This window comes from Rhynchophorus ferrugineus, unplaced genomic scaffold, assembly GCF_030347505.1.
Source record: "Rhynchophorus ferrugineus isolate W39M unplaced genomic scaffold, kcgeb_rfMv2 rfM9, whole genome shotgun sequence".
Classification (NCBI taxonomy): Eukaryota; Metazoa; Arthropoda; class Insecta; order Coleoptera; family Curculionidae; genus Rhynchophorus; species Rhynchophorus ferrugineus.
In genome coordinates, this window is record NW_027472588.1 from 37,455,960 (window position 1) to 37,474,577 (window position 18,618).

The 18,618-nt window shown below is 33.9% G+C and overlaps 2 protein-coding genes across 36 annotated transcripts in view; one reads left to right on the top strand and one right to left on the bottom strand.

The window, feature by feature from the left end:
• by (focal adhesion protein tensin) overlaps positions 1-7,831 on the top strand; it is a 449,419-nt gene extending 441,588 nt beyond the window's left edge. For 12 of the 30 annotated variants that reach the window (XM_076414748.1, XM_076414747.1, XM_076414758.1 and 9 more), the window contains 8 exons: positions 69-271; positions 437-763; positions 2,148-2,347; positions 2,500-2,562; positions 3,394-3,662; positions 4,422-4,722; positions 4,778-5,119; positions 6,738-7,831. In XM_076414748.1, the coding sequence (XP_076270863.1) occupies positions 69-271; positions 437-763; positions 2,148-2,347; positions 2,500-2,562; positions 3,394-3,662; positions 4,422-4,722; positions 4,778-5,119; positions 6,738-6,897 (1,865 nt within the window). In that variant the 3' untranslated portion in view covers positions 6,898-7,831. The remainder of the gene's footprint in view (positions 1-68; positions 272-436; positions 764-2,147; positions 2,348-2,499; positions 2,563-3,393; positions 3,663-4,421; positions 4,723-4,777; positions 5,120-6,737) is intronic. The other 18 variants (XM_076414751.1, XM_076414750.1, XM_076414760.1 and 15 more) reach the window with 5 other exon arrangements.
• A 2,040-nt stretch (positions 7,832-9,871) lies between these two features.
• Pde9 (Phosphodiesterase 9) overlaps positions 9,872-18,618 on the bottom strand; it is a 289,689-nt gene continuing 280,942 nt past the window's right edge. For 3 of the 6 annotated variants that reach the window (XM_076414786.1, XM_076414784.1, XM_076414785.1), the window contains 3 exons: positions 16,550-16,801; positions 14,717-14,931; positions 9,872-13,277 (listed from right to left, as the gene is read on the bottom strand). In XM_076414786.1, coding sequence (XP_076270901.1) covers positions 12,119-13,277; positions 14,717-14,931; positions 16,550-16,801 — 1,626 coding nt within the window. In that variant the 3' untranslated portion in view covers positions 9,872-12,118. The remainder of the gene's footprint in view (positions 13,278-14,716; positions 14,932-16,549; positions 16,802-18,618) is intronic. The other 3 variants (XM_076414787.1, XM_076414788.1, XR_013007241.1) reach the window with 2 other exon arrangements.

Genomic DNA, 18,618 nt, shown 5'->3' on the forward strand with positions numbered 1-18,618 from the left:
AATGGTTGCCTTTCGTTATTGTCGAAAATGTCAATTCGTCAAAGAAATTAAACAATATATCGTTTTAGATGGATATACTAGTGACACTACTGCCTTTGCGGATGACGATGATGATTTCACCGTACCACTACATATCAACACCATGCAGAGAAACGGACTTTCGACGCCAAGTTCTTCACAATACAGCACCCTAAAGTCCACATATTCAACCGTGACCAGAAACGAAAGGCCATTTATGGCTGTCAAGAAAGCTCATGAGAAACATTCGCAAGTACGTGTTAATATTTAACTATTGTATATAACTATTGTTAATAGTGTATCATTACTTTTAATATATCCCCTTATTAAAAGATATCTGTACACTGCACCTATACATTGTCACAGTAATAATTCCATCCCAGACTTGGCTAACATTTTTTCACCATCAACATTATAGACAATAGATCCAGTGACCGCATTGGCGGCTAATCCTCACGGACAAATAATCAGGACGTCATCGCGTGGTCCTCAATCGGATCAGGATATTGGTCTATTATCCTTGGTGGAACAACAGAATCTGTATAGTAAACAGCAGCAAAATCAATACACAAATCCGTCGGAACCGAACCGCTACAACCAGGCAACGGTGGGTATAGAAAATGGGACCATCGCAATTGACACCTCTTTAAGAGACAAAACCTCACGCCTTGATGCTCTTGACGATCTCATCGCTAACCTATCGAGCGATTCTAGTAACAGCCCTAACATTACAGCATGGCCACAGGTATTACTAACATTCACTTATTCCATTCGTTTACTTTTTTCGTGCACTCGATTTCCTTGCAATTTTAATATTTGTGTGTACAATTTATTTACCTTGTTCATCATTTCGCACTAATGTGTTCATACAGCACTACACACTTGGGGATTTAACACTTACCTTTATCTCTGGTCATTCTCAGTTATCTATAGTCTATTCAAAGTAACAGTGAACTCACATCATCAAGATGTATAATGTATTGCCTATTGCAGTTTGTAAATTCGTTTTAATACCAGACTATGTTTTCCTTCTCATTTTATACTACTTAAAAAGAGATACGATACTGTCTGATAAGTTTGAACTTGTAACAGAATTAGTCTATAAAATTCAACTGGTTGTGAAACGTCTGCAAAATTAATCAAATATGTTATTGATAATAATTACAGGTTAGAAACTAGCAAATGTTTTGGCACTTTGCTTGTTTCAATAAAAATTAACTCGCTACTTATTATCAAACTGATTTAAAAGGCCGAAGCCAGAAACAGAAGGGGTCTGTAATATATTACTTCGAACAAAAACAAGATAATACATGAAATATATGTAGCATAATGTTATGGTAAATTATATTTAATAACATTATTTTTGTTTTATTATTTTATTTAGAATTTTGTTAAGCCAAAATTAACTAAAACTCAAAGGTGATACGGCAACATTGCGACGTTTTGACGTCATACATTTAGATGATCTGAGTGGACTGTTTTATTGGACGGATTCTATACAATAGTATATGGAAAAGGCTATCGGAAGGTTTAATTTTTTTTTGTATGTAAATAAATAAAGTCTATGAATTATTATTCGGTACTATCAAAATAATGGAAAATATGTATGCATGTATATATATATATATATATCCAACCATGACGATTTCGTAAACATGTTTAACGAGTTCGATGAAAATCTAAGGTCATTAGTGAAATAAACAGGTAACTAAAAACGTATTTAATTATTTCTGTTGTGCTGATGCTACCAAGCTAGTTCAGATTGTTCATGTGATAATCGTCAGAATTCCTGTTCTATCGCCAGAAGTGTTAATAACAGAATAAAAAAATCTAACGTCATATTTTTGTCGAAATTGGGGCTATCTTAATCTAAATATATCACTGTATTGATATTTAATTTATTTTTATACATAGATGATCATAAATTGTATACACATGTACTAATATATGGGAATATTGATTATTGCAAATTATTTTTTTAATTGTACTTTTTTATTTGTGTATCAATTTTTTTTATTACTTGAACATAGCTAAACCTAGGCTGCTTATTATTATATTCATTTTAAAATAAAATACGAAAACAACTGTTAACACAACTTCGTTCATTTATTAAAACAATATTTTTATAGTATGAACAGTCATCGTACACCTGGAGGACACAATCAACAGGAACAGACGCCGATACGTCTCCGTCCCACAGCTCTTCGCCAAGGCCTCAAACTCCAGCCTTCCCAGTCTTAGCCAGAACAACATATCTCAATGCTTCAACTCCATCAGTACAATTCGAACAATCAGAAAGATTGCCCCCTAAGAGTCCTACAACCCAGCGGTAAGTTTCAATTTCACATTATAAAATGATTCTAAATAAATTTTATTAATAGATTCAATATGATAAAGTTACATTGCAAACGTCATATTGAATCTATTATAAACCATTTATGGCATTAAATATGTCTAAAAATATAATCATCTTCGTTATAGCCGTCTAAGTTTTCCATCAGCTATGGTAACTAAAAACAACAAGTGGGCTCTGTCCCCAGAGAGGTAAATACTGCAACAGGGAAATCAGCATGAATAAATGTTTAGAGCAGCACCTTTGGATTTTGCACATTTTTTTTTTAGATGTTTTGATTTTGCAATGTCTTATCTGAAACATGTTTACTGTACATGTACTTTACTGTATAAAAATATGCATGAAAACAATTATTATTCATTTCTTGTTCACTATTTTAGGTTCTTTTTAGGCTGTGGTATGCAATTGTTCAATTTCGTTGTTTTTTATTAGATATTTTTTATGACAGGGCAGAAACAACAAGGGATTGTTTGTCCTATAATGAAGTCTACTCCTTGAAGCACTACTATGCTAAATCTCTGCATTTTTGCTGCATGTTTGATGTTGTTTTCTATCTATTGTAAAAAGATACCATTTTTTGTTGTAATTATGAATACATATAATAGTTAGTATTTCAGTAATATTCCTTATGATGTTATTTAATAATCTAGAAACCTATGGAAACATATAAATAAAAACAGTGAAAACACAGAAGTAATTCATTAATGAAACTAGAAATTAAACAAATTTTATCACACTTGTTTTATTTAAAATTAGTGTACATCTAAATATATCATACATCATCTTTTCTAGCAAATTTATTTCATATAGAGTCATACATTTACTAAATATTAGTTTTTGATTTGTCATATAATATCAAACAATAATATCAATTTTACAATTCCATTGGTAAATGGTTAATTAGTCAAACCTTTAAAAAGCGCTAAAGGCTTACATATATTTCAAGCATGAAATTATATACTAAGAGTATTACTTCTTTCTGTCCCTAAAAATTGTCTGCATCCACGAATCTCTATTTACAGGAAGGACCGTCCGACTTCACCGACAGATCTAAACGGCACCTCAGATGGAGAATACAGACATGGTACCGCCCAAAGAAGCGTTTCCGCCACAGGCTATCTTGAACGAAATGGTTCCTCATCGCCCACCATTTATTTTGGACATTCTAGACGCGGTTCAGTAGCATCCAGCGCTAACGAACAATCTCCCCAAGAAGTACCAGCAGCTCATGTAAAAACTGTTCGCGACACCAGCAAATTCTGGTACAAGCCCAGCATTTCAAGAGAAGAAGGTAATTTTACCTACCATTATACTTAAACCTAAATCATTTCTTAATAAATTGAATTTGCAACGTTGCCAGTTGTCAAATATTATACGTATATTTGAAAAATATAATATAAATAGAAAGAATAGAAAACTTTATCTTGAATTCACAAGAATACCAGATTAATCTAATATTTCTGTTGAGGCTCAAGTTAAAATGTATCGGTATATTTTTCGTTCCCTATAATATAAAAATGTAATATGGAGAACATTTTATAAACATCTTTCATTTTAAAATAATTTTGAATAGAAAAAAAAATAAATTAAAACAATAGGCAATTATTTATCAATATATAAATATTACAATAATAAACCAAAGTTATAGTTCTTATAAATTATTCATATATTTGAACTGCCTACTACTTATAACCAAAATATGAACAGTTCATAAATAAATAAACTATAAACAACAAAATTCTTAACCTTACAAAGAAGAGCTCCTATCAGTGCCAGGGTCAAATCCAATATGGCTGTCGTGGTACGTTGGATTCTACCTCTCGATTGTTTGTAAATGGCAACGTCGCAAAATCGCCGAATACAGTTGGGATTCTCCAGAAATAGCCACTACTACTTTCAATGAAATACTGATAATTAACTACTTGACACTGTAGTCTTCGCACAATTAACGAGATTTCGCTTGACTGATATTAAATATAGTGGGCCACTCAGAACACGATATATTTCTTCTACATGTATAGAAATTAACACATAATTATTTTACTTTCAGCTATTACTATGCTGAGAGACCAACCAGCGGGCACTTTCGTCGTTCGAGACTCCAACTCATTTCCTGGTGCCTTCGGCTTGGCCCTCAGGGTATCTGCAGTACCGCCGAACTTTCAGAACAAAACTACCGGATCTGATGAGCTCATCAGGCATTTCCTGATCGAACCGACATCGAAGGGCGTTCGTATCAAGGGCTGTCCCAACGAACCCGTATTCAGCTCTTTATCAGCCTTGATATATCAACATTCTATCACACAGATCGCTTTGCCTTGCAGACTGGTCTTGCCCGATGCCGATTTAAAGTATGCGCTGGCTTTATTCGTATCTTAGAAACGATAATTTCAAATATTTTTTTAGATGCGACATTCGAAACTATCCACAAGCTCAGATGCAACAACAGTTGCAGTTACAAGGGGCCGCCTGCAATGTTTACTACTTGATTACATTGGAAATGGAATCACTAACAGGTCCTCAAGCTGTCAAGAAAGCCGTACTACAATTACTGCAGGGAGCGCCTCCTCAAGAAACCATTGTGCATTTCAAAGTTAACGGTCAAGGAATTACCTTGACCGATAACAAACGCAAACTGTTCTTCAGGAAGCACTACCCGATTAACACTATATCTCATTGTGGTATAGATCCAGAGGAACATAATTGGTTTGTCAGCGCTGATGATGAACAAGCAGCTAAAGTTGCAAAGTAAGTAACTTCAAAGTTTTAGTTTATTACATACTACTGTTACGACTTATTTAATTGTACCATAATTATAAGGTATAGTCTCCTAATATTGTTCCTTTATTTTTAAAAATAATCAACAACTTGTTACCTCTGTTACAATTTCTGTAAATACAGTTATCAGAACAAAATACAAAATCTAAACATTTTCCAGACCAGTTTTACAGATAAATTGAGATCCTGGATTTCCTAAGCATCCATGCATCCATTAGAAGCACTGGAGGCATATTATCAATTTTTCTGCCTTCTTATCTTGGCAAAAGCTTCTTTTATGATAATCTGGGCGTCATCAGATGTTTCCTCGTCAGAAGACAGATATTTCTTTTACCGCTTGCTTTTTGTTGTTTCCTGCTCTTTAAGCTTATTTACACTTGTAGCTCTTTTTCTTGCTACTGTTTCATCATTCTCATTCCGCTTCTTTTCTACATCCGTAATTTCTTGTTTATGGATGAAGCGATGACTATCATAGCCTTGCCCCGTTTAGTTGAGGCTCAAGATGGTTCAACAATTGGAATAGTTCAACAAACGTCATGTATGACGTCAAAGATGTTGATTTATTTGCATCTGTTGAATGTGGTGAGCTCACAACATTTTTTCATTAAGCAGAAGTATTCCCGTTTTCCAAAATCCAATTGCTGCTGTATTAAGTACAAGTTCTTGTTTTACATAACCTTTTCCAAATATTTCTTCAACTTGGTAGTAACAAGTCTCCCTGAATCATTTATCAACCAATTCTCAATATCTCGGGCGAGGCATATTTTTAAATGTCAATTACATCTAAATTTCTTGTAATGACCATTAGGTACCAGATGGGATCTTCTTTAGATGGTATTACTATAGACACGAAATGCCATAGAGATATGTATTCATATAAGTTCATGCTGGATTCAGCCAGACGGAATTGTTCAGCTTTCATATTTTTTTTTGCAAGTAGCATCACTGGACATACAATTATCACTAGTTACTAATACTTCCCTCTCAGCAGGTGATAACTTGTGAACTCCTCTTTACTTTCACTCAGGATTTTTCTGACTTTTTGATTAACAGTGCTAATTCAGGTTTCAATATATTAAAAAAGTTTAAATCTTTTGTGCAATAAAACCTTGTAATTTTCTGCACACTAGTTCGTGACTATGACTGGTTAACATAAATGACTTTATCTTATCCATGTTGTATGCCTTATTTTTGTGCAAATGAATATGGAATATTTTTCCAGATAGCCAGTTGAAAAACTACAGATTTCTCAGAATTTTTCAGTGATCATTCAAAGTAGATCTTGTGACAAAATGGCTTTATTGCTTTTTTGTTTTATTCATACATCATATTTTTTTAAATCATGCGTGATAATCTTCGTTTTCAATGAATCAAACGTATAAATATTTAATCAAACATGCGAATATTTTAGTTAACTTCCTGTGGGGGCGACGTGTCACTACCACTTTTTACAATGACCGACTAACCTAACTTTTATTTCGAGATAATGAAAACTAGATAGCATAAAATATACGGGGGACGAAATTTGGCGACTGTACTTTAGTAAACGACATTCATCGTATTAAAAAATGTCTTCTACTTTTTTCAGGAGAATCTTTGGATTTGTTGCTAGGAAACCCAACGTCAGCAATCCCGATAACCAGTGCCACCTGTTCGCTGAACTTGATCCGGATCAACCGGCCAACGCTATTGTCAACTTCGTCAACAAGGTGCTTGCTTCCAACGGGATCAAACCGAACATTGTTTAAATTTGAATCCTGAAATCGACCTGAAACAATGTAAACATCACTAAATTTTACCAAAATTTCTTCAAAGGCGAACATTATCAACAATGAAAATCAAAATTGCGTTTCCTAGTCCTTAGTTTATTATTATTATTCTTCATATTTATATTTAAGAATTGAATTATATCATTTCAATTTCATGAATATATCATGTACATAATATATTATTTGCGTTCTATTTGCACTAAGTGTTAATATTTATATATGTTTTATTGTAAAAATATCAAAGACACAAACAGTGAAGTGCTTATATTAAAAATATCAGCATGTTCACAGCAACGGCTGGACTTTGTTAGTGTTTTTGTTATGAAAAATTAACAAAAATATCTTGTAATGGGCCAAAATAAAAATAAACAAATGAGTGCTTTAAATGAGATACGTGTATCAAATCATTGTTTATTCTTCATATTGCTAGGTGTTGCATGTTGTTTTGCGCTTATATCGTTTTTTCATATCACACTAACATAGTCGCATCTAAACTACAAGTTCTTTAGTTTTTAGCTAGAAGCAGGGTCAATATTTATACACATATAGCATTATATACATTGGATAACATCAAATATATACAATATCTAAGGATTTAATAAGATTCCTAATATAACTGGATGTAATAATATACTGACTTAGGCTTTGGTGTATAAATATTAATTCATTTAACAATATTATATAATTATTTTTAATCGAAGAATCTCCATCAACCTATATTATTACTTTGTGTATTTATTTTTTAAAAGATATATTAATCTTGTTAATATTAGTACAAAATGATTATTTTGGTTTTATACTTATCTCTAAAAGAAAGCAGAAATCAACAATAAATCATTAGAGTTCTATCAGTGAGAGCTACTGGAGATGTAGACATAATTAATGTAGGTAGAAGTAAATTACTAATTCAAAATTGTAGTTTTTATTAATTACCCTTCATTCTTTATCTTCGAATAATTACTGTTTATTACATAATAGTAAATTGATTATTATATAGTGCTTATTAATTAAATTGAAGAGAATTTGGATAAATGGAGGAATGTCTCCTTAAAGAAGTCTCAGTTTTACCTCACTATTTTATAATTCCTTGTTATTCTGGATTTATTCTCTATGATTCTTGATATTTTCCTTTTTCTAGTGTTTATTAGGTTATTATTATTTCTATTAAATATTTTCTAATCTTTTTATTATTTAGTCAATATTAAACTTATCTACGTGTTCTAATTTCCAATCCGTTTCCAATTTTTAGTTTTCTTCTTGTCTTATAGCATATTTTCTAAATAACTGTCATAGCCATATTCTGACAGTTTCTCACCTATGGATATCGAGAAGGGTGATAGAGATAAATGCCTATTTTACTTTTTTTATAATAAATTTGTTGATATTTTAAAAGTTTGATTACTAGAATTCATTATGTATATAGAGTAGTTATGAGTATATTGCAATAACTCTCTTGTAATATGGCAGCTTGCATGAAAATAAAAATGAAATATTCTAATGTTAGATCCGTATTAAATTTAATCATTAAATAAATTTTACACAATAATTGACTATCTGCAACCAACCAAACAATTATATATCCTATAATAAGATTCCTATTAACACTGCGACATCTAGCGGTCAACAGTGGAAATGATAGAAAAATCAAGATTACTATAAAAGCGCTAAGCTCGTTATTGTGTAGAGTATGGAGAGATGTCTCTGATCATAGAAAATAACAAAAATTATAAGAAAACATTTTAATAGGCAAAATCCGTTTGATTTTCAGCTTGTAAATAGTCCTTAAAAAGCGACTTTCTCTATAACTGTTGAAATATGCTGGAGCGGATGATGGTTGCTAAATTTGTAGCTATGGTGCTGGAGTTTTCATCACCTGTTATTTTATACAGAGTTTTTGTTTTATTTTAGTAGTCATTTAATGAATGCAAAATGTTTATTACTTAAAAATAGATATTTTTTTCTCGTAATAAAAAATATTGAAATTTATAGGAAATTCTTCACGTAACTTTGCTACTGTCGATAAAAACCCGAAGCCCTTCAATCTGGAATAACTTTTCTATTTTCGATTGTAAACCAGGCGAGCGGCGAATTTTTTATCGGTAACTTTTATTGGATAAAGTTCGGTTTCCATACAATTTTAAGTTTACTTTCCGATAAAAAAGAGGCATCAGTTAAAAACTTTTAATTTTTATGCGATAAAATATTGCCTTTTATCGTAAATAAAAAAATATAGGCAATTATGAATATTACTTTCGATTCAAAATAATGTATTTATATAATAACGTATTAACTAATAATTTATATAATTATATAGTTAATGTTATTTTATAAATTAATAATATATTTACATGATTTGTTTTTAAAACTTACCTTAGCTTTCAAAAATGTTGCTCTTTATAAGATCAAATAAGGATATCAAATAATCAAATAAGTACACGCTAAATAACTGAACAATACCAAATGAAAAACAGTTTTTTTTGTAAATAATTGTCAAAGTGACCGAATTTGACAGTTAGGTTAGATTGTTGGAAACAGTTGATATTTCCTATTTTCACTAATAGATATCACTGATATACGTGTTCAGCCAACGTGCGACGTAGATAATTAAATACTCTTTTTATTATTCTTTGGTAGGAAATTTCACAATAGAAAACATTGGTAAATTCTATACTTATTTATTTGCATATTAAGTTTAATGTAATCGATAGGAAGAAAATACAGGATAATTAGTCAGGGCGATTTCGAAACCAGAAAAGAATAAGTTGCAGTGGTTTTTATATCCTTATAGACTGCATAGTACCAATAGTCGTTTTGTTGCATATGTGGTGGCCTAATGAGTTGTAGCGTTGAATACTTCATTGTGATGTTATTCATGTTATTCTTCATCATTGTTAGGTTCTGTTTGTGTTATTGTTTACATTGAATTTAATAAATCCATAACAAAACTACATGCTTACTTATATTCATACACATTTATTTGGTTTATTTCAATTTTTACATTAATTATTTTGGTATTTCAAATATACCCTCTTTTTTACAAATGCTTCCTTGATTTTCACATATCTATATAATAAAATTAACTATTGACTAAAAATCCATATACATACATATGTATATACATATATATACATATATATGTATATACATATATATTTATATACATATATATGTATATATTGTGTGCAACAAATTGATTGTACATGAGGCACAAATATCCTTTTAAATATAAAATTTACATTTCCTTTTCACTTTTATTTTGGAATACATTGAACTAACAGATATTCGAATATAAGGTACAGACTTGTGATAGTGGTCCACGGAAGTAGAAAAGAAGCGTATTAGAAAGAGATGTAATTGTATAAGTAGGCTTTTTGTAAATCGGTTTTTCCTGGTGATATGTATAGGGTAGATTAAAGAATTTTCCTGCGATGTTTTGAGTAGTTCACACTGAAAATATGCCTTGTATTTCGGACGAGTTTAAGCTAAATCCTATCAGATTTGTATAATATAAAGGGGAAGACGAACGAAAGTAAAAAATAATCACTCGATAAATTGTTTGACCGATATATCCGGGAAAAATGGAGATAATTCGTGAAAGAAAAAAAAACTCTTTGGCACATTTCGACACTCGGTGCTGGATTTTTAATTGTTTAGTTTCCGTTCAGGGACAAACGCAGCTTAATACATGCCTTATAGCTATTAATTGATAAGGAAGTTTTCTATTTTCCCGGGAACGTATGTATTATATGTTACATGACACGCAATAAGTCCCGCGCCTGACGTATAGATGACGCCACCACATAACCTAACTTTCAAATGACACCTGTCAAAATGTCGTTAAAATCTGACGTTTAAAATAAAACGAGTGACCAATATCCGGCCTTACCCAGCTCTGGAGCTTAGACGATTTTCCTTGTCTGATTTTACATTCTTGTTGCTTCAAGGTTATGTTCTTAGTCGGACATTAGACTTATTGAAAGGTGATTTACTAAGACTTTGTATATAAATTGCCTTGACTGAATCTAATAGTGATGGTTTCGTTTAATAGAACATAAAGGTCGAATTCACATAGCTAATAAATACCTGGAAACAGTTGATTAATCAATTGTAAAGCTGTTAGAAAGTTTCTTGGGTTAAGTTTTTGTCATTGCTTTGGAATATTCTTAGTCATTGACACAAATATCACCATTTTTAAATGATTTAAACCAAAACTAACAACTGCAAAATGACAGGCTGCATCAGCAGAGTCTGATTTGGGCTAGGTTTTTGTCATTGTTTTTGAATATCTTTGGTTCTCTGAACTATTCTTAGTCATTGACATCAACACCACCATTTTTAAATGATTTAAACCAAAACTAACAATTGTGGCATGACGGACAGCATTAGCAGAGTCTATTTTATATTAACTACGGTTTATCTGGACGAGTGACAAATATCCGGCCTTACCCAGCTTGGGAACCCAGACGATTTTTTTTGTCTGATCTTAATTATTGACACCAATATTTCCATTTTAAAATGATTTAAGCCAAAACTAACAATTGTGACATGGCGGGCATCATTAGCAGAGTCTGTTTTATACTAACTACGGTTTATCTGGACGAATGATCAATATCCGGTCTTACCCAGCTTTGGAGCCCAGACGATTTTTCTTGTCTGACCTTACGTTTTTGCTGCTTCATACCGGTGGTCTTCTTAGTCAGGCATTAGACTTATTGCAAGGTGATTGAAAGACTTTGTATATTAAAATTAAAAAAACATAAGTACTGGAATACTCATAACGTTCACCGGTCAGGTTAATAGAAAACATCGCTAATTCGCTAACTAAAACTATTTGAAATCAATTCACATGTTGTCTTAGCTGGATCTAATAACGAGGGTTTCGTTTAAAAGAACATAAAGAGCGAATTAGAATCGATAATGATCAATATAAGGCAACCCGTTAGATTACATCTTTTGTCTCTTTCTCTCTGTTTCGTTACAAGCTAGGGGGATGGCATTGACACGTATCAATGTATACGGTGAAATCAGTGGTGGGAGGGGGTGGATTTTATTTTTTAAACTAAAAATAAATAATCAACGAATAAATAGAGGACAGCAATGAAAGATTTTAAACGGCGTCTCGGGAATTAGATCTATATGTACAACAGTGACAGAACAGATATCTAGCGAAGCATTCCCCAGCAGGAATGTTGATCTCTTGTCAAATCACGTTCGATTCCGTGTCTACCTCGGCTAACTTCACTCTACACTTATCCGCCATCAAGGTATTCTCCAGGAAATCCTTGCGGGTTTCAGCGGACACACTGACGCGCTTGCTGGATGAAGAGTCGGTCTGGTTGCTGCCGATGGAGGTGCAGTTGGTGTCCAGTTGAGACGTGGAGGGCGCGGCAGGATAGTCCACATCGTCGTCGGCGTCGGCTTCGGACGACCAGCATCTCTCTTTGCCTAAAATAAAACATTTCCAGCTGCTAGGCCTTGTTCTTAACGGACTGTCTTCTACACTTCTACAACAACTCGATTCAACGTCTGTCTTACCTTTCCTGGGCGAGTTCTTGGCGCGATTGTTGTTTTTGGCGTGTCTGACCTTGGATTCCTGCGACAGTCCGAGCCGGTCGGTGAACTGTCTGAACCGTGACATGATGGAGCGATTCGACTTGTTCGTCTCTTGCCTGGCGTCGTCTTTCTGACTCAGTATGCTGATGTCGTTGTCGCTCTGGTCCGAGTACTTGTACTTTTTATTCAGGACGTTGTTCTTGTTGGGACTAGTCCTCGGGCTATCCGAGTTCTCTCCTCCACCTAACCGATTCTGGTTCTTGGCGTCGGAGCTCTTGAGGATGCTTCGTTTCTCGTCGCTCTTGACCGAATGCTCCGAATTCCTCTTGTTGAGGTTGATGGTTTCCTTCGACAGTATGCATTCCTCCTCGGCGCCATCTCGATCGGCTAGTCCCTCCTCGAACTTTTTCTTCAGCGTCAACGCGTACTCGTCCAAGAACGACGGACTGTCGAAGGACAACTTCTTGTTCTCGCTCAGGTAGTGATGGTCGAAGCTGTAGGCGGACGTCTTCAGCTTGCCCTTCTGCATCATACGGGTCAGGTCCGAATGGTTGAAGTGCTGGCCGCGCTCGCGACTACCTTTCCTCGAGCCGGGGTAGCTCTTGCGGCCGGTGGCCGGCAGGCTGCATTCCGTCGATATCTTGAACTTGAGCGCCTTCTCGGATACCTCCACCTCGTTGGCGGTCTCCGAGTCTCCGCTCTCGGGGTCCTCTTGCACGTCCTCCAGACTCTGGTCTTCGTGAGGGGGTAGTAACGCGCCGTCGCCGCCTATGTTGTAGCTTTCTTCTTCGTCGGTTGACCGAGATCTGAAACAAACGTCGCTAAGTTCTTCTATGAGGAAGTCCCATACGGATAGCTTTTTCATATCCAAATAACCATGTAAACTAACAGGTCAATTGAAAAGTCCCCGGCCTAACACATAGATGGCGCTACTAGAATTAAGTACATATATTTTTTAGTTAGCCCTAACACTCAAAAGATGCGTGTATAAATTTGACAATTGTCATTAGTTTCTGAATTATAGCATTTTGAATGAAGCAACTTTTGTTATTGTGAAAACAATTGATAAAAAGGAATTTCGCGTGTTGATAAAATGATGCTTTTTGAAGGGAAAAAATACAGTTGAAGCAAAAGCTTGGCTTGATGCCGAGTTTCAGGACTGGCCCAGGAAAATCAACCATCAAGGATTGGTATGCTAAGTTTAGACGTGGTGAAAGCACCGAAGACGGTGAACGATGTGGACGCCCAAAAGAGGTTGTTACCGAAGAAAACATTAAAACAATCCTCAAAATAATTTTGAATGACCATAAATTGAATTTGAATGAAATAGCAGACACTCTAAAGAAATCAACTGAACATGTACATCATATCATTCACGAATATTTGAGTATGAGAAAGCTGACCAAAAACAATGACGAGTTGATGATTCGGAGTAGTGTTTGAAGATAATAGTGTAGATAGTAGTGTTTGACAGTAGATGAAACATGGCTCCATCATTTCACTCCGAAATCCAATCGACGGTCATCCAAGTAGACTGCCCACGATGAACCTGCTCCAAAGCGTGGGAAAACGCAATAGTCGGCTGGCAAACTTATGGCGTCTGTATTTTACGTTTGTATTTCAACTATCTTGAAAAAGGAAGAACCATCAACAGCGACTATCACAGCGTTATTGGATCGTTTGAAGGGCGAAATCGCCGAAAAACGGTAGCATTTGAAGAAATAGAAAGTGCTACTTCACCAAGACAATGCACCGTGTCACAAGTCAGTGAAAACAATGGCAAAAATCTATGAATTGGGCTCCGAATTGCTTTATCATCCACCGTATTCTCTAGATCTGGCACCCAGCGACTATTTCCTGTTCAAAGATCTCAAAAAAAAAAAAGAAATTTTTGTCGAATAAAGAGGTGATCTCCGAAACTAAGACCTATTTGAAGAAAAGGACAAAACGTACTACAAAAATGGTATCGAAAAGTTGGAGGATCGCTATAATTAGTGTATCACCTTTGAAATGTTGAATAAAAAAAACTAATTTTTCCAAAAAAATGTGTTTTACTATGGTAGGCCGGGAACTTTTCAATTGACCTGTTAGAAAATACGTTTAGTAGAAGTAGATAGGTTAAATAAGATTTTTGTTTATTTTTATTTAGTTATTATAACGATTATTATATACATATTTTATTTTAAAATGTTTAAAAGTCGGTTAATTTTTTTGTTAAAAATATTTTATTTTCATTGTTAGTTACCTGGATCGATTCTGCTGGAAGGCTGTGGATTTTCCCTTGAAGCTGATGTTCGAACTAGACTTTGGAAGAGTGTTGGCGCTTTCCGGACTAGACGAATTGTGATCGGCCGCCAGTTCGGTCACGATGCTTTTCCGATGCAGTCTTTCCTCTCTTGACATTTCATTAAGTCTTTTGTAGTAATCTAGAGCTTCGCGTACTGGCTGTATTATGAGATCCTAAAAAGAACAAACAAGAACCTGATAAATGTACAACAGTACGAAATCTCTAGAAACGATTAGGATGATTTCACATTCGTTTTACTTAAGAGGATAAGCCCCCTTCTTCATTCTCATTAACATAATTATTAAACTTAGTTAAATTGACTGGAGGGGGGCTAACCCCCCGTCATCCCTGGACAGGAGAGACGTTTAGAAAACCGACAAAAACCGTCGAAAAGGAATTTTATTCGAAACATTTCCTTTCCTTTTATTTCACGAACGTTGATGCTTTATAAATATTTAAATTTCGTCTCTTTGTGTGCGCAGAAGGCTTTTTTGGAAATTGACACAATGATGAACGCTGAATATGTGGTTAATTTAAGGAAAAACGCTAACCTAATGTAATATAGCACAGCTCGTATATTGTTTCCGTTTCTTTTTATCATTAAAATATTCTTGAAATAGGGGTCTTTGCCCTTGTTGTCATTTATGCAATTTTCATACTTCCTGAATCATACTGTTAGGTTTACTTTTACGTTTTTATTCATAATTTTCCTCAAAAAAGAAACGTCATATTTTAAAATAGAGTATAGAGAAATAGAGATAATGTTTAATAATAATTTTTGAAAATGAAATAGTGACATCGTTATAATTATCTGTAAAAACCCTTAATTTTAATTAGAAACTATTAAAACAATTAAATATATGGGGTGTACCAAACAATGATTTACTTTTAATAATGACATTGGAACTATATGTGTAAATATTTTAAAACTGTTTTTGTTTATGCACGTGAGTAAGACTTTTTTTAAACTATTTTTGTTCTTTTGGATTATTCCCATCCAATACAAAAGTCTGCGAGCAGTTGATTTATCCACTGCTAAGCTGCCTGAAGGTTTTTTTATTGTTGAATCTAAAGTTTGAACTTTTTTGGTTCATTTTTTGGTTAAGGTAAGATTTCAAGTCAAGTGCTTTTCAATTAATTTTCAATATCTTCTAAATTTTGTTTTATAAATGAAGATAATTTTTGTCAGGTGACGTTTGAAATTAGAGTTAACATATCTGTCAATATCAAAGGTAACGGAATCACTAATGTTGAAGTAATACACATTTCTTAAACTGATATATAGTTAGTCTACCATAGATTGGGTCTGTGAAAAAGTTCATAGCGTTTTTAACATAATATTCAACTGGTTTTCTGGTTTTTAGTATGAAAATTAATTTAAGGAATACAAGTATACCTTAGAAACTATGGATTCAGGATATAAAATTTAATATTAGTATTTTTTGTTGTTTTTTTTAATGAAGGTAACCTAAATCTATTAATAAAGTGTTGCAGATAGTAAAGTGCTAGTCAAGGGGTGCTATGTTTGGTCAATACAGTGTATATATTAAAGCATTTTAGCTAAGCTCATTCAATTAAGATTTTTTTTCAGCTGCCTTGTGTAACCTATCAAGTCGTTTACAGTAGAGATGTTTTTATTGAATTTGTAGCTTGGCACCATATATACGGCCGTCCAGAATTCTACATTTGGCAATATTGGAGGATTATTCCTGCGGTATAAAAGACCCGAGGGTGTCTTTCTCCTTCTTCTTTGCTTTGTTAAAATGGCACTCGTATAAATTATTATCTTACTTGTAATTCAGTGAGCAACTCTCCTAAAGCTTCGAAAAGGGGAAGCAACACGCATCCAATGAAGGAACACTGCGACGAGGGCTTCGTGATTTTTTCCCTGTCCATGAACGGCGTGACCGGTAGGCCTTCCAGTTTTTCCGCGTCGCTCTGCTTGAAGAACTCCTGCAACAATCGGTCCAGCCATGGTTCGGCTATATCCATCGGTCTGGCCTCGTTCGATATATCCGAAACTTTGATTAAAACCATACAAAGCTGAAAAACAATAAGCAGCAATTTAATTATGAATATCAGCATAACTGTTATCATTTCACAATCAAAAGTTTTATTTAGGCTTTTAATTTTTATAATTTTAGTTTTTTCGAACTTTATTCAGGTAAATTACTGCAATGTTAATTGAAAAGTCCCCGGCCTGACACATAGGTGGCGCTACTAGAATTAAATTCATATCTTTTTTAGTTAGCCGTAAGTAACCCTCAAAAGATGCGTGTATAAATTTGACAGCTGTCGGATCATTAGTTTGTGAATTATAGCATCGTGAGTGAAGCAACATTTGTTATTGTGAAAAGAATGGATAAAAGTAAATTTTGAAAGGAAAAACTACAGTTGAAGCAAGTTACAGTATAAACTTAGCCGAGTTTCTGGATACTGCCCCAGGAATATCAACCATCAAGGATTGATATGGTAAGTTTAGACGTGGTGAAATGAGTACCGAAGACGGTGAATACAGTTGATGCCCAAAAGAGGTTGTTACCGACGAAAACATTTAAAAAATCCACAAAATGATATTGAATGACCGTAAATTGAAATTGAATGAAATAGCAGTCACTTTAAATATATCAACTGAACGTCTACATCATATGTGTAAAGTGGGTGATGCGTGAGCTCACTTTGGACCAAAAAAAATGACGAGTTGATGATTCGGAGCAGTGTTTGAAGATTATCAAGCATAATAAACCCGAATTTTTGCGTCGATATGTGACAATGGATGAAACCTCCATCATTTCACTCCAAAGTCCATTGAATAACTTTCATTGACTACCTTGAAAAAGGAAGGACCATCAACAGTGACTATTATATAGCGTTATTTAACCGTTTGAAGGGCGAAATCGCCGAAAAGGAGAAAGATTTATCAAGATAATGCATCGTGTCACAAGTCAGTGAAAACGATAGCAAAGATCCATGAATTGGGCTTCGAATTGCTTCCTCATCCACCGTATTCTCCAGATCTGGTCCCCAGCGATAATTCCCTGTTCTCAGATCAAAAAAGAATGCTCGTTGGGAAGAAATTTTCGTCGAATGAAGAAGTGATCGCCGAAAAGTTGGAGGGTCGCTATAATCAGTGTATCACTTTTGAAGGGAATTATGTTCAATAAAAAAAAACTAATTTTTCCAAAAAAATGTGTTTTACTATGGTAGGCCGGGGACTTCAATTGACCTGTTATATACGACTTTTCCTAATCTTTCAGGTACAATATAGGTTGTGAGTAGAAAAAATATCTGAAAAAAGTTTTCTTTTCTTTATAAGTGAAATATTGGAGAGTGTCAATGTCTAGCGAGAGTATAACATGTTTTTGGTCGCACATTTGCCATAATCACGTCTTTAGAAGAATTTTTTTAAAGGACTAATGGCCATTGTTGGTTATGTCTGGTGAATACTGAACTATAAACTACATGAATGTGTGATGGTTTGGTCTGTTTTCTAATAGATAACAACCTTTTTAGTCACTATTTCTGCTCGTTCTTATAGAGTATATTTACCCATAATAAAATTTAAACGTCTACACAACACAATGGTTAAAGCGAAACTGAGCTAAATGTTATAAGTAAAGTGGCGCGCCATTAAATAGTAACGGGACTTTTGCTCCACCATATGTATTAACCTCAATTTAAACTAATGTTTCCACGTGCTTTTAAATATAACCGCATTGCTACTGATAACACCTTCATATACTACTTTTTTCGTATGATTTGTGCACTTAATAAATAAATATTATGTCTGATGCCTATAAGTTATAACATATACAGCATCTTTGATCTTATATAATGTCTAGAACTTTCAATATTGAAAT